The sequence below is a fragment of the Schistocerca serialis genome, chromosome 4 (assembly GCF_023864345.2).
Source record: "Schistocerca serialis cubense isolate TAMUIC-IGC-003099 chromosome 4, iqSchSeri2.2, whole genome shotgun sequence".
In the NCBI taxonomy this organism is placed as follows: domain Eukaryota; kingdom Metazoa; phylum Arthropoda; class Insecta; order Orthoptera; family Acrididae; genus Schistocerca; species Schistocerca serialis.
The window spans coordinates 171,126,021-171,141,132 of NC_064641.1; the positions used below are offsets into that span (position 1 = coordinate 171,126,021).

Consider the following 15,112-nt stretch of genomic DNA (forward strand, 5'->3'; position numbering starts at 1 on the left):
TGGGAGGGGGGGGGGGGGGGTGCGCGCGTGCACTCGTGTGCCATGGTCTTCACTCCAGAGACTGATTTGATGCAGCTCTCCATGCTGTTCTATCCTGTGCAAGCCTCTTCATCTCCAAATAACTACTGTAACTTACATCCTTCTGAATGTGCTTGGCGTATTCACGTCTTGGTCTCCCTCTACAATTTTTATGCTACACACTTCCCTCCAGTACTAAATTGGTGATCCCTTGATGCCTCAGAACGTGTCCTACCAACTCATGCCTCCCTCTTGTCAAGTTATGCCACAGATTCCTCTTCTCCTATTTCTGTTGACTACCTCCTCATTAGTTACGTGACGTACCCATCTAATTTTCAGCATTCTTCTGTAGCACCACATTTCAAAAGCTTCTAGTCTCTTCTTGTCTAAACTGTTTATCGTCCATGTTTCACTTCCATACATAGCTACACTACATATAAATATTTTCAGAAAAGACTTCCTGACACTTAAATCTATACTCAATGTTAACAAATTTCTCTTCTTCAGAAATGCTTTCCTTACCATAGACAGTCTACGGTATATTTTATTTCTCTCTACTTCGACCATCATCAGGTATTTTGATCCCCAAGAAGCATAAGTCATTTACAACTTTAAGTGTCTCATATATACTAAACTAATTCCCTCTCCATCACCTGATTTAATTCGGCTACATTCCACTCTCCTCGCTTTGCTTTTGTTGATGTTGATATTATATCCTCCTTTCAAGACAGTGTCCATTCTGTTCAGCTGGTCTTCCAGATCCTTTGCTGTCTCTGACAGAATTGCTATGTTGTTGGCAAACCTCAAAGCTGTTATTTCTTCTCCATGGATTTTAATTCCTACTCCAAATTTTTCTTCTTTTTTTCTTTTGCTGCTTGCTCAATATGCAGACTGAATAACATCAGAGATAGGCTACAAACCCTGTCTCACTCTCTTCCCAACCACTGCTTCCCTTTCATGCCCCTCGACTCTTCATAACTGCCATCTGGTTTCTGTACAAATTGTAAATAGCCTTTCGCTCCTGCTATTTTACCCCTGCCACTTTCAGAATCTGAAGGAGATTATTCCAGTCAACATTGTTAAAAGTTTTCTCTAAGCCTACAAATGCTGAAAACGTAGGTTTGCCTTTCCTTAACCTATCTTCTAAGTTAAGTCGTAGGGTCAGTATTGCCTCATATGTTCCAACATTTCTATGGAATCCAAACTGATCTTCCCCTAGGTTGGCTTCTACCAGTTTTTTCATTTGTCTGTAAAGAATTTGTGTTAGTATTTTGCAACCGTGACTTATTAACCTGGCAGTTCGGTAATTTTCACACCTGTCAACACCTGCTTCCTTTGGGATTGGAATTATTATGTTCTTCCTGAAGTCTGAGGGTATTTCAACTGTCTCACCAGATAGAAGAGTTTTGTCATGACTGGCTTTCCCAATGCTATCAGTAGTTCTAAAGGAATGTTGTCCACTCCCGGGACCATGTTTCAACTTAGGTCTTTCAGTATTCTGTCAAATTCTTCACACAGTATCATATATCCCATTTCATCTTCATCTACGTCCTCTTCCACTTCCATAACATTGCCCTCAAGTACATCACCCTGGTGTAGACCCTCTACATGCTCCTTCCACCTGAGCTCGATATTCATACAGGTGGTTCTCTTTTCTCCAAAGGTCTCTAATTTTCCTGTAAGCAGTATCTATCTTACCCCTAGTCATACATGCTCCTACATCCTTACATTTGTCCTCTAGCCATCCCTGCTTCCTTTCAATCTTATTTTTGAAATGTCTGTATTCCTTTTCGCCTACTTTATTTACTGCATTTTTATATTTTCTCCGCTCATCAATTAAATTCAATCTCTCTTCTGTTACTCAAGGATTTCTACTAGCCCTCTTATTTTTACCTACTTAATCCTCTGCTGCCTTTACTATTTCATCTCTCAAAGCTACCCTTCTTCTTCTACTGTATTTCTTTCCCTGTTCTCGTCAATCATTCCCTAATACTCTCTCGGCAACTCTCTATACCCTCTGGTTCTTTCAGTTTATCCAGGTCCCATCTTAAATTCCTACCCTTTTGCAGTTTCTTCCGCTTCAATCTACAATTCCTAATCAATAAATTATGGTCAGAGTCCACAACTGCTCCTGGAAATATCTTACAATTTAAAATCTGGTTCCTAAATATGTCTTACCATTATACAATCTATCTGGAACCTCCCAGTATCTCCAGGCCTCTTCCATGTATACACCTTCTTTCAGGATTCTTAAACCTAGTTTTAGCTATGATGTATGTATTGTGCATAAAGAAAAAATGCCACATTTTGTGGTCGGCATGCGATTCTTCATCCCAATTCAAGACAAAAGCGTATCTAGCAAAACCTAGTCGCACCAATAGATATAACGGAATGCAGTTTAAAAAGACAAGGCTGAGATAATGCTTTATCTGTGTGCAGTGTTGCCAAGAATAGATAACAAGAACTCTGTTCTGCGCTGGAGCTGTCCCATTAGTTCAGTGAGACCAAGCGATGCTCTGGGGAATGGATATTCAGACTTGCCGATGTCCTAGTTGTGTTCTCATCGAACTCTTTTTTTTTTTTTTTTTTTTTTTTTTTAAATTATCCTTTGTCCACAGTCTGTTTCCTCCAATCTTCACCACGTGTTTTTCTTGGACAATACAGAGCCCTTAAAGTCTTCAAATGTTAAAACAGAAAGAGAGAGAGAGAGAGAGAGAGAGAGAGAGACTTAAAAAACAAAAAAAAAAACAAAAAAAAAAAGTTAGTTGAAGGAACAAATTGTACCCAGTTCATACATCCACAATGCGGCATCTTGTGTATTACTTTCTGTTATGTTACCTTTATTTAAACATTAAGACATACAATGAACTTCAAACATACAACACCACTTTCCTTCATTTACGACACAAATAAAGCCAATAGAACAAATTAGTGGATAGAGCAAAATCGTCTGTATCCAATGAGCTAGAAAACAACACAGTAGGTAGGCTACACTAGACTGCACATTACACTATGAACAATAATTACATTCTGTACCTTTCAAGTCCAGTCATATTAGGTCATGTACATATATAGGCAGAGTACCATAAACTTGTTCCTTTACGTGTCCTCGCAAATAAAAATCTACTGGATTAAGGTACAGGGGAATGTGGTGGCCAGAACACTGGGCCACAATGACCAATCCATTTCCCAGAAAATGCTTCATTTAAATAGTTATGCACATTCATGCCATATTGTGGCAGTGCACCATCATGCTGGAACCATAGCTGTCCCTCAACACAAGTGGAACATTTTCTAAATACCCAGTGTGACTGACACCCAAACAACAGGAACTGAAATGTATTGAGAGTAGAAAATAGTGCATTGATAATGGCTAGGTACCAGCCGAAATCTGGATTTGCCAAATAAGACTTGCAACAAAGGGTGACTGACTGCTGTGCTCTATCATTTATAAGTCAGATCACAGTCACTGAGTGCACCCACATTCGTAATGGAAGATAATCTGATGTTTCAGAATGGAGTTTTGTGCTCTGGTTATAACAACTAAAGCAAGGTATTGGGAATTCTTATTGCAAGACAAAATGAACAAGTTACTTGGCCAGGGTGGCAGCTCTGCCATGTTTATGCCTGAGAAGCAGGGAGGGAAGGTAACAATAGTTTGCAATCCAATACTCTTACAAATGGAGCACTGTCACATGCTACACATCGTTACATGCCACTGAATGAAGAGCCCATTTAGAGCAAAAACAGGAACTAAATATCTAGTATTTCTCATCATAGCTGTTCAAGACACTTTGCTGGCAGCATCCATAAAACTACATTCCCAAGTGACGTCATTATTTTCCTCAGCAGTGTCTGTGGATTTTCCATCTGCTGCTTCACTTACAGATGATAATGCCAATCCTTTTTTTGAATCTATGCATGCTGATTTTACTATATTTTAATTATCCTTGTCCATAGTCTGTCTCCTCCAATCTTCACCACGTGTTTTTCCAGGGTGATACACACAATTGTTTATTTCATAAAGACATTAACTCAGTGATACGTGCTCTGACGTAATCAAAGGGAGGCAAGGGGAGAGGGGGGCAACCAGCTAATCACAAATAAAATAAAAATAAATTATAGATGGATGGCTGTATTGCTTACAGGCCAAAAGTCAATTACTTCAGGAACGATGACAAAAATCTGCTTAAGTTATACTAACAAACCCAAGATCAACATCTTTAACATTGTCTCCCCTCAGTAAAGGAATATTCAATCTGTCTGGTTTTAATGCCTGCATAACTGCAATTGATGGAAAAAGATTAGCTATTTGAAGGTTCTAATTAAAAAGTTGCTCATACTGACATATTACCCAACGTATCAGTCATGTGCGGGGAATTTTCTGTTATGTGATACAGTTGGTTACCACTGCATATTTGTGAGTTGTACCCCAGATCATCCACATGATGAATAATGTACATCTGAAAGATTCAATTAAATGCACAGGTGGGGGTGGGGGGGGGGTAATGTCAATGGGTCACTGGTATTCAATAAGCCACATGTGCCTCCTGTGTTGTGGTAAATGGTTAGCACTTCTGGGAGCTGTATGAGTTGGCTGTGTAGCTATCTGGTGATCCTAGGGTTCCTGAATTGTGGGCTAGCGAGTGTGGTCAGTCCTATGTAGCTGTAAACTTTTCGACGGCTTAACCAACCTGGCAGTGTAGCGGTGGAATGTTGTGTGTCACGGGATTGGGTTAACTGCACGGATTATGGTGCTCTATGTACCAAATGTGGTTGATGGCTCTGTAAGTGAAAAATGCATTAGTGGACATCAGTTGCATCCCACATGCATAAGGCTCAGACAAGGAAGTGAGGATCCTTCTAGATGGAACATCACTTACCTTTGTGCTCATGAGACACATATGGAGCCACTAATTCTATAAAATAAAACTCGAGAAGAGTGGACTAGGTGGACCACGGGAGAGCATTCATACCCAACCAACAAAGTTCGCTCAGATGGCTAGCCTCAAAGAGGAGGGAAATCAGATTTGCACCAGAATATGTACTTACATATTAAAAGAGAGGAAGAGACAGCTGAGAAGTTGTCATCATTTACATTGAGAAAGTGTTACAGGCAGCTACAAAGACATCAAGTCTGTAAAAAGACTTAGAAATGGCACCCTTGCCACTGAAATGTCAGCATCTTAGCAGGCAAAATATTTCTTAAACGTAAGAAGCTGGGGAAATGCTGTCAGTGTTGAGAAGCACACTGTTCTTAACACAAAGATGTCAGTCTGGCTGTGACAGTGCATTGACTGATGTGAGTGAACTGCGAAGTACTAGTCTGACAAGTGTTGCAGAAATGAGGAACATTCTGAAATGGGCAAACAGTGAGCTGGAAAAAAACTGGTGTTTATTGCAACATTTGATTCACAAATTTTCCTAGACTATATGAAGGCAGATTTCCTTTGTTTGTCTGAAACTGCAGCAGTTTACTCAAAATCCTATACATTATCATGAATTTCGAAGGCATGCATACTACTCTCGAGTGTAAGGGTATATGGCACAGCAGACCTCTGTGAAACGATCATGTGTTCACTAGTCTCAGTGAGCATGAATCAAGGAAACAATATGGATGTCCTATACTGAAGCAAAAAACACCTAAGAGGTACTGCCACCTCGTACTTTTGCTTTAATGGTGAAGAACACAGGACCTTAAGTTCACTCTTCCACGTAAAAAACTCAAGTAATGCCAGTATGAAGACCCGCACCGGCAAGCACATGGACAAAGCTACAGTTATGTACAGCAAACAAATTTAATAATAATGATGGAAACATAAAATTGGAAAGTCAACAGAGACTGCTACAAGTAATACAGACAGAAATGGACCAAGGCTAGGAACCAAAAAGTCCCTATATATACCCCCTGATCATTTCAATATCTCTAAGTGAAAGTAAATGCAAATGGGGAGACAAAGACAAACCATACTAACAAAATGGTTCCTGTCCTACAGTGGAACATGAATGTATTTAAAATTCACATCGAGGAGTTGAGAGACTCTACACAAGAGAAACTCCTGTGTCTGCAGGAAACCCATTTCGAAGTGTGTCACCCCCGTACTGAGGGGTTAGAGTCTCCACAGGATGGTTGACTTTAATGGGGAGAGGGCTAAAGGTGATGTGGCCATATTCACAAAAAAATAATCACTCCTCATCTCCTATCCTACTCTCCAGCAGCAAGCAGTTGCTTTAATGCTGCATATACTGTATACAGTGATTATGTATTCTATCTGCTCCTAATGAAGATCTTCATTCCAAGTTCTCAATATGGCAAATAACCTGCTATGTGCTGTAGGGATCCATTACCATATGCCCCTCTAACAAAGCTATCGAAAACCTCACACAAAAAGAACAATTATATCTTCAGAACAAGGAGAAATGTATGCAGTGAAATAAAATTACAAGATCATTCTCCGTGTCTAATTTTTCAATACTCTCTCCAGACCTCACTGACACTACACAGTGGGATATGATTAATGATTTGCACTCCAGTGACCATTTCCCTATCTGGATGCACCTAGCAGACTAAGCAGTGTCCAGAAGGAAGCTGCTCATATGAATGATAAGCAAGGCCAACTGAGTGATGTACAGCCAACTGGAAGCTGTGACCCTGTTGCAGATTGTGTCTATTCCACAGTCACCAGGCCACACACAGCAACCACCTCTCCCCAGATGGAATAAGGAGTGCTTTTCAGCAATCAGGGGCAGGTGTATGGCTCTACAATGATTTACATGTTAAGCAGGTGCAGAGAAATTGCAGTCTCATGTGGTAATAGGAAAATGCCACTGCAGTATTAAGGAGAGCAATACGAGATCCTGGCAAGAATTCCTTAATCCTGTAAATTGTTCCATGAAGTCTACATCAGTATGGGAGGATTTTTGGAAGGGATGTCCAGTAACTGATATAGAATCCTCAAAGTTCTCTCCTGATTAGCCCTCAAGATATAGCCCAGGTCACGGCAAGACACTTCACGGAAGTGACTGATACCCCCAGCCATGACCCATACTTCCATTATCACTTAACTATTGCTTGAAAGGCAAGGTGGGAGTTTCGATCTAACAACAAAGATGATTACAACTGTCCCTTTACCAGGTGGGGCAAATGAATTCACATTACACAACACAAAGGTATAGGAAATCTTGATGACACTGGAGCAGAGGAAACATTCTGGAGCTATGAAGTTCATCTGTTGACTCTGTAAGTGCACTCCAGGTCATCCAGTTATCTAGCACAGAAAGCACTTTAGAAAATCCTCATTCATCTACAAATTTTGATAGTTACTAGTGCACTTAGGAATTCGGGCAATGAATAAGTGCACACTGAGGACAAGGAACATTACGCAATACCTACAGTGGCTCAATGTTAAGTCTCTCCACATGCAGTCATCTCACTTTTGATCAAACAAACCCCATGTCATTGGGTGATAAAGTGGTTGAAGTGAAGTAACAGATTGCAGTTCATGAAACCAACAATTCAGTTATGGCACAGGTTCTTTCACTTACATGCAGAATGAATTCTTCTGTATTGGTTACCCCCCCCTCCTGACGCACTGATTTTACATCCAGCAAGAGGACGACTCACTACTCTGCAGTGCTTAGGGTGTTACACAGACAACACACAACATTTTAGTTGACTGTACACTATTTGCTGTTCCATGGACAATTCTACTACTGCCTATTGACTTGCAGAAGTGCAGCAAGTAGCATGATATTTTCTCAGGTAGCAAGACTAATCCCTAAATTTTAGGGTACAGGCCACTGCTGGAGGAGTGGCTGGCTCTTCGCCCAGCCACAAGCTTTTGCAAAAAAAGGTTTAACTACTTTGATTTTACTTTATTTTTTATATTTTGGTAAAATAATTTTAAACATTGAGATTGTGTGTCTGAGTAAATGTTTAGAAGTGTGTGTGTGTGTGTGTGTGTGTGTGTGTGTGTGTGTGTGTGTGTAGGTGCCACTTGCATGCGGGGCTGCTATGTCTACTATTGAGACTTTAATGGTTGGGTAAGTAAGGTTTTATTAGTTTCTTACACTCTGAAGTCCAAAGAACATACCTGCAAGCGTTAACATCCAATATGATGAGTGTCACAAACCCAAAAGGAAAAGGAAGGTTGGGATTAATGTATCTTCAATGCCGAGGTCATTAGAGATGGAGCACAAGCTCGGATTGTGTGAAAGAGTGGTGAGGAAATCAGCCGTGCCCTTTCAAAGGAAGCATCCTGGCATTTTCCTGGAGCAATTTGGAGAAACCATGGAAAAAATAAATCTGATTGGCCGAATGTGGATTCGAACCGTCATCCTCCCAAATGCGGCTCCAGTGTGCTACAGCTCCACTACCTCACTCGGTGACTCAAATTCAAACAACAACAACAACAACAACAACAACAACAACAACAAAGGCACAGTGAATTTTTGCCAACAGTTCAATCAGTGGTAATTGTTGTAACAACTTTCGTTTCAGTACAATGCATATCAGTCTTTGTTTGTGTTGAACACTATTATTGAACTAAAAGAATAATACTGTTTTGTATGAATGTCTCAAGTTAAAGATTTCTAATAAAATATAATACACACATGGCTCCAGATTTGATAGTTCCTGCAGTATGTCTCCCATATCAGTTTTAGACAAACAATGGAAAATCCAGGATGGAATGTAACAATATAATGAGAAGGGAAGTTGCCACTCACCATATAGTGGAGATGCTGAGTCACATATAGGCACAACGAAAAGACTTTCAAAATTAAAGCTTTCTGCCATTGGCCTTCACCCCCCCCCCCCCTCCCCACGCACACACACTGAAGTCCCAGTTGCCCGAGACTGCAGTGTGTGTGTGTGTGTGTGTGTGTGTGTGTGTGTGTGTGTGTGTGTGAGAGAGAGAGAGAGAGAGAGAGAGAGAGAGAGAGAGAGAGAAGATATGTGTTTGTTTTGTGTGTGTGTGTGGGGGGGGGGGGCGGGGGGGGGGGGGGGGGTGGGGGGGTGAACATTCGCATGCAGGGCGTGTGCGTGTGTCCGTGTGCATGCTTTAATTGCAAAAGTCTTTGTTGTGCCTATCTGCAACTCAGCATCTACGCTATATGGTGAGTAGCAACTTTCCTTCTCATAATATAATAACAGTTTCATTACAATGCTGCATATTTTGTCTTATAAGCAATACTGTACGGACAAATTAAGATAAAAATTCTAGCTTTATAACAAGCCACAAAGTCTGCATGTACTTCAGGTTCTCTATGGTAACTACGATTTCTTGAAAGCTGCTGCTGCTGCTGCCTTTGTTACACTATTGTCCCACCATACACTATCTGCTCGACATCATTATGGTGTCAATTGAGTAGAGTATGCTGGGACATCAGCTTGGTATGTTGTATGTGTTATTTTATTTGTGACCTGCCAATGTTCCCTGCTACTTTTTACTACAATTTGACCTATCATCATTATGGACTTTCAGCGCTGTAACAATTGTGTACATCTAATAATGTTAGAAGGTCCATTCAAAACTGGTGATTGTAATAAAATGAATTGCTAACAATCTTGGCAAACTAGATTCTTCAAGAATAACTTTCAAATCACCCTCAATGACTGACACAAAGTTGAACATGTATAAACATAAAACAATGGAAAATCGAGGATGGAATGTAACAATATAATGAACAGGATAGTTGTTACCATATAGCAGAGATGCTGAGTCACAGAAAGGGGAACTGTTGGAAAGTTAGGTTTCGGCCAACAAGGCCTTTGTCAAAAATAAACAACATACACACATGCAAACACAACTCACAAAAACATGACCACAGTGTCTGGCAGCTGGAGCCAGCTGCCTGAGACTGTAGTCGTGTGTGTGTGTGTGTGTGTGTGTGTGTGTGTGTGTGTGTGTGTGTGTGTCTATTTTTGATACAGGCCTTGTTGGCCAAAAGCTAACATTTAGACAGAGCTCCTGTTTTGCCTTTCTGTGACTCAGCATCTCCGCTATATTAGCAACTATCCTTTTCATTATATTGATATATGTAAATATAATAAGAGTGTAAAACAGGCTTGAAAAAACATGTCAAAGAAAAACTACAGCATCTCTTCAGTATGTTTTATTATGAAAAAGGAAAGTATTGTCTGTAAAAAATGTACATCTTGTTCAACAAGGTAGAAAATAACAAACAAAATAGATTAGATGTGTTAACAATGACATTAACCCACATGTGGTTCAGTCTTCTTTTACCAATGTGTATATTACAATGGATTATGCTCACATTTTCCAATGTAACTGAGAATTATATTAAATTAACAGATACAAATATTAACTCTATATTTACTATATACAGTAACACGGCTTGAAGATATGGTGCAGATGGAAGAAAAGCAAACAAACAACTTGCACTCAAAGCACCATCAAGCATAGCCTGACATGCAGCAAGCAAATGTAAGTGCTTTATTTATCACAGCCAAAAACTGTTTCTATTGACACGAGGCCAGCAGCTGCCATAATAAGTTCATTTCCATTTCAACAAATGGAGTTTTAAAAGAACTGACTTAAATTTAAAACTGAGTTATAAAAAGCAACTGGATACAAATTGCTACAATGCACTTACAGAACAAGTACACTTAGAATCAAATTGACAATATTCCATCCCATTTGTTCCAGACATCATTTGTACATGATATTTACAACAATAAAGTAAGCAACACAATAACAATCCTGTACACAGCAGCCAAGTAATGTCTACCAGAAATATAAATTTCAAAAATTTTCTCATGTGTTATTGATGCTGTCTTAACATTGGCAGGAGGAAGAAAAAATACTGGAATTTTTCCATTTTGTCACTTGTGACAAAAGTTGTAACATTCTGTGTAATCATCACTTCCCTCCTTAACCCAGTCAAAGTCTTCCAATGTTCTCATGGTTGGGGTTGTGGGGTGACAACAGTGTCCTACCATTACTGTATTACTCACATTTTTTTGCAGAGGTTTAACTGTGGTGATGTTTTCGAATGTTGAAATCAATGCAACAGATCAGGAACTGTTTCGTTTTCATTAATTAATGCCTCAGGGCTACCAGCATCTGCTGGAGGATGTTCAACCACTTTCTGTGAAACAATGTCTTCCTTGGTCTGATCTGATAAAGATTGGACTTTAACTTCAACATTAAGGTCCTGGATTAGTGTTTCACAATGCTTTGTCTTGATCTGATTATCATCTTTCTGTTCATTTTGTAATAGTTCCAGGCTTTGAACTTCTCGTTGCATGTTTGTAGGGTGCCTGTAACTATTCTCTATGTCTTTAATATCTGGATATACAAAATCACTAGAGGTCTTCATCTCAGATGCCTCATTTTGACAAGAGTCACCAGATTTAAATTGTGGTGAAATACAGGTACTGATTTCATTATGTGCAATGTGTGTTTCATCATCGAGAATTTCAGATCTTCCAATATCAAAATTTTTATTTTCAGGTGTATTTTTTACCATATATGCAGCAAGTTTCTCTTCAATTTCGTCTCCATCTGCACTTATGGTAACCGGCTGAAGTTCTGTGTTGTGTAGTGCAGTTTTATCACATGTTCCATTCACATGCTCTTGCAAAACTAATTCTTCTGCTGTGTCTGATGTTTGATCCTTTAGTGTACCGAGTTTTTCAAAATCACTTTCCTTCAAATATAACTGTTTAAGCATCAGTTCTACTGGTTCTCCATTGTAGTCAAGACTTACGACATTCAAAAGATCTTCTTTCACTAATTTCATATGAAATTCTGTTTCTCCTCCCTTGACTAGACTCAAGAATTCTGAACACGCATTTTCAGACCATTCATTAACCTCATCAGGAAAAATTAATGAACAGTGCTCAGCAATGCCTGGCATTTGTAATAAATCAGATGGCAAAACACGTACTTCATCTGTGGTAGACGTGTTCCCATAATCTATGAACCTTACGGACATATCATCATCATCATTACGTGAAAGAATTTCAGCTCGATACCAAAAACCATCATCTTTAAATAGCGCAGCACACAGTGCACCTTCCCTTGCATCTGGAAACACATTAAAATTTGCAGCATTTTCCATTTTCTCTGTTACATATTGCAAGTTTCCTATAGCGCTTTTGCGTTGTATCCAGAAATCGGCAGGGCTTTCACAATGGCTAACAAATACTAAATCATCATCGTTTGCATTCTCTTGTAACCCAATGTCTCCACTTTTCTCAACTTCGAAAGATTCATTCACTTTAGGCACCTCATTGATTTGAGAGATATTACTTCTATTTTGTGATAAAACTGTGGGATCAATTTCTTGAGACGCTTGGTGTATTTCACCATCTGGAATTTCAGATCCACTAACAGTAAAACTTTTTTTCTCAGATACTTCTGCTGTGTCTGATGGTTCATCTATTACCATACTGACTTTTCCCAAGTCACTTTCCTTCAAATGTAACTGTTTAAGTATCAGTTCTACCAGTTCTCCATTGTAGTCAAGACTTACGACATTCACGGGCCCTTCTTTCACTAACTTCATATGAAAATCTGTTTCTCCTCCACCGACTAGACTCAAGAATTTTGAACACGCATTTTCAGACCATTCATTCACCTCATCAGGAAACATTAATGAACAGTGCTCAGCAATGCCTGGCATTTGTAATAAATCAGATGGCAAAACACGTACTTCGTCTGTGGTAGACGTGTTCCCATAATCTATGAACCTTACAGACATATCATCATCATTACGTGAAAGAATTTCAGCTCGATACCAAAAACCATCATCTTTAAATAGCGCAGCACACAGTGCACCTTCCCTTGCATCTGGAAACACACTAAAATTTGCAGCATTTTCCATTTTCTCTGTCACGTATTGCAAGTTTCCTATAGCACTTTTGCGTTGTATCCAGAAATCTGCAGGACTTTCACAGTGGCTAACAAATACTAAATCATCATCATTTGCATTCTCTTCTAACTCAATGTCTCCACCTTTCTCAACTTCAAAAGATTTATTCACTTTAGGCATCTCATTGATTTGAGAGTTATCACTTTTATTTTCCGATGAAACTGTGGAATCAATTTCTTGAGGTGCTTGGCATGTTTCACCATCTGGAATTTCAGATCTACTAACAGTAAAACTTTTTTTCTCAGATACTTCTGCTGTGTCTGGTGGTTCATCTATTACCATACTGACTTTTAACTGTTTAAGTATCAGTTCTACCGGTTCTCCATTGTAGTCAAGACTTACGACATTCACAGGCCCTTCTTTCACTAACTTCATATGAAATTCTGTTTCTCCTCCACCGACTAGACTCAAGAATTTTGAACATGCATTATCAGACCATTCATTCACCTCATCAGGAAACGTTAATGAACAGTGCTCAGCAATGCCTGGCATTTGTAATAAATCAGATGGCAAAACACGTACTTCGTCCGTGGTAGATGTGTTCCCATAATCTATGAACCTTACAGACATATCATCATTACTACGTGAAAGAATTTCAGCTCGATACCAAAAACCATCATCTTTAAATAGTGCAGCACACAGTGCACCTTCCCTTGCATCTGGAAACACACTAAAATTTGCAGCATTTTCCATTTTCTCTGTTACATATTGCAAGTTTCCTATAGCACTTTTGCGTTGTATCCAGAAATCAACAGGGCTATCACAATGGCTAACAAATACTAAATCATAATCATTTGCCTTCCCCTGTAACCCATTATCTCCACTTTTGTCAACTTCTGATGTCTCAAGTAGGGACTCAGACTGGTTTTCCAATTTCATTGATGGAGACATTGCTAGCTTCAGGTCAATGAGAATTGAGGAGACATTACTTTCATCGGTGTAGAGAGTCACTACATTCACTTCTGCACTTTTAAGTACCTCTGCAACCATCACACCACCTGTTTCATCAACTATTTCATTGAATTTTTTGATAGCAGCCTCAGACCATTCAGTTTCACCAGGCAATGGTGTTACATCCAAAGAACATTTACAGCCAAATGCTGGTAGACTAATAAGATCAGATTTTAGAGGCTTCAGTCCACTAGAAGACAGAGTTATTTTGTCTGTGTTACCATAATCTATGAAACTTACGGTGACTGTAGTCTGTTCTACATCCATCACAACAGCCCTATACCAAGATGCATCCTCTGAATATTGAGCTGCACAAAGCATACCTATTTCAGGTAACGTCTTCATACTATCAGCAGTATTTGCATGCTTCTGCAACATATTCCGCAGTTTTTCAATTTCATCCAAATTACTTCCAAGTTGCACCCAAAAACTGGATGGACTTTCTACATGGGTAACATAAACGGATGCCTTCACACCCTCGGTTATAGATTTTACCATAAAGCTTCCAGTGAATGGCGAATCTTCAACTTCTGTAACCAAGCCTAAATTTGAAAGCTCATCTACCACACGTTTCCCTTCTGATATTAAGTCAATAAACCAGTGATCCTCTTCAGAAGTTTTTCTGGAAAGTTGGGCAAAAAATTCTCTCTCTGCTGTGTAGTTCTGAAATTCAGTAACTGTTCGTTCATTATCAAGTACATTAACAGGAAGGCGAACTCTCAGTGCCATTGCATGTGGGCTATAAAAGCCATCATCTAATGCTTTAATGTTTGAAATGGGCACAATTTCGCAATTTCCATAGTCTATAAAGTTTACGGACACATTTTCATTGTCCACTGAGTTTATTCTGGCTCGGTACCAATTATCATCATTTCCTGACTTTGCAGCACACAACTTGCCTGGTTTAATGTCTTTTAAATCTTTTCCATTGCCTTTAGTTTCATAGAAATCAAACCACGATTCCAGTAATTGAGTAAGCCCAGCAATGTCTTGAACATTTTGTATCCAAAAGAAGGGTGCTGTCTCTTCCACGTGCGATACACATACCATCATTTTTGACGATAGCACAGGCAGTGGGCATACAGGTTCTACCTCTTGTAAATTATCATTATATAATTCCTTGAGTAATTCTAGACGCTGACCTTCAATGTCAAACAGACGTACACACAACCTGCACAAATGAAAAATAAGAACAAAAATGTATTACAACTTGCAGAAAGAAATAATATTACATTTGAATTAC

General features: G+C 39.3%; 1 protein-coding gene across 6 annotated transcripts in view; it reads right to left on the minus strand.

The window, feature by feature from the left end:
- Positions 1 to 10,119: 10,119 nt before the first annotated feature.
- LOC126473292 (maternal protein tudor-like) overlaps positions 10,120 to 15,112 on the minus strand; it is a 211,816-nt gene continuing 206,823 nt past the window's right edge. For 2 of the 6 annotated variants that reach the window (XM_050100252.1, XM_050100251.1), the window contains one exon: positions 10,120 to 15,040. In XM_050100252.1, the coding sequence (XP_049956209.1) occupies positions 11,044 to 15,040 (3,997 nt within the window). In that variant the 3' untranslated portion in view covers positions 10,120 to 11,043. The remainder of the gene's footprint in view (positions 15,041 to 15,112) is intronic. The other 4 variants (XM_050100257.1, XM_050100253.1, XM_050100255.1 and 1 more) reach the window with 4 other exon arrangements.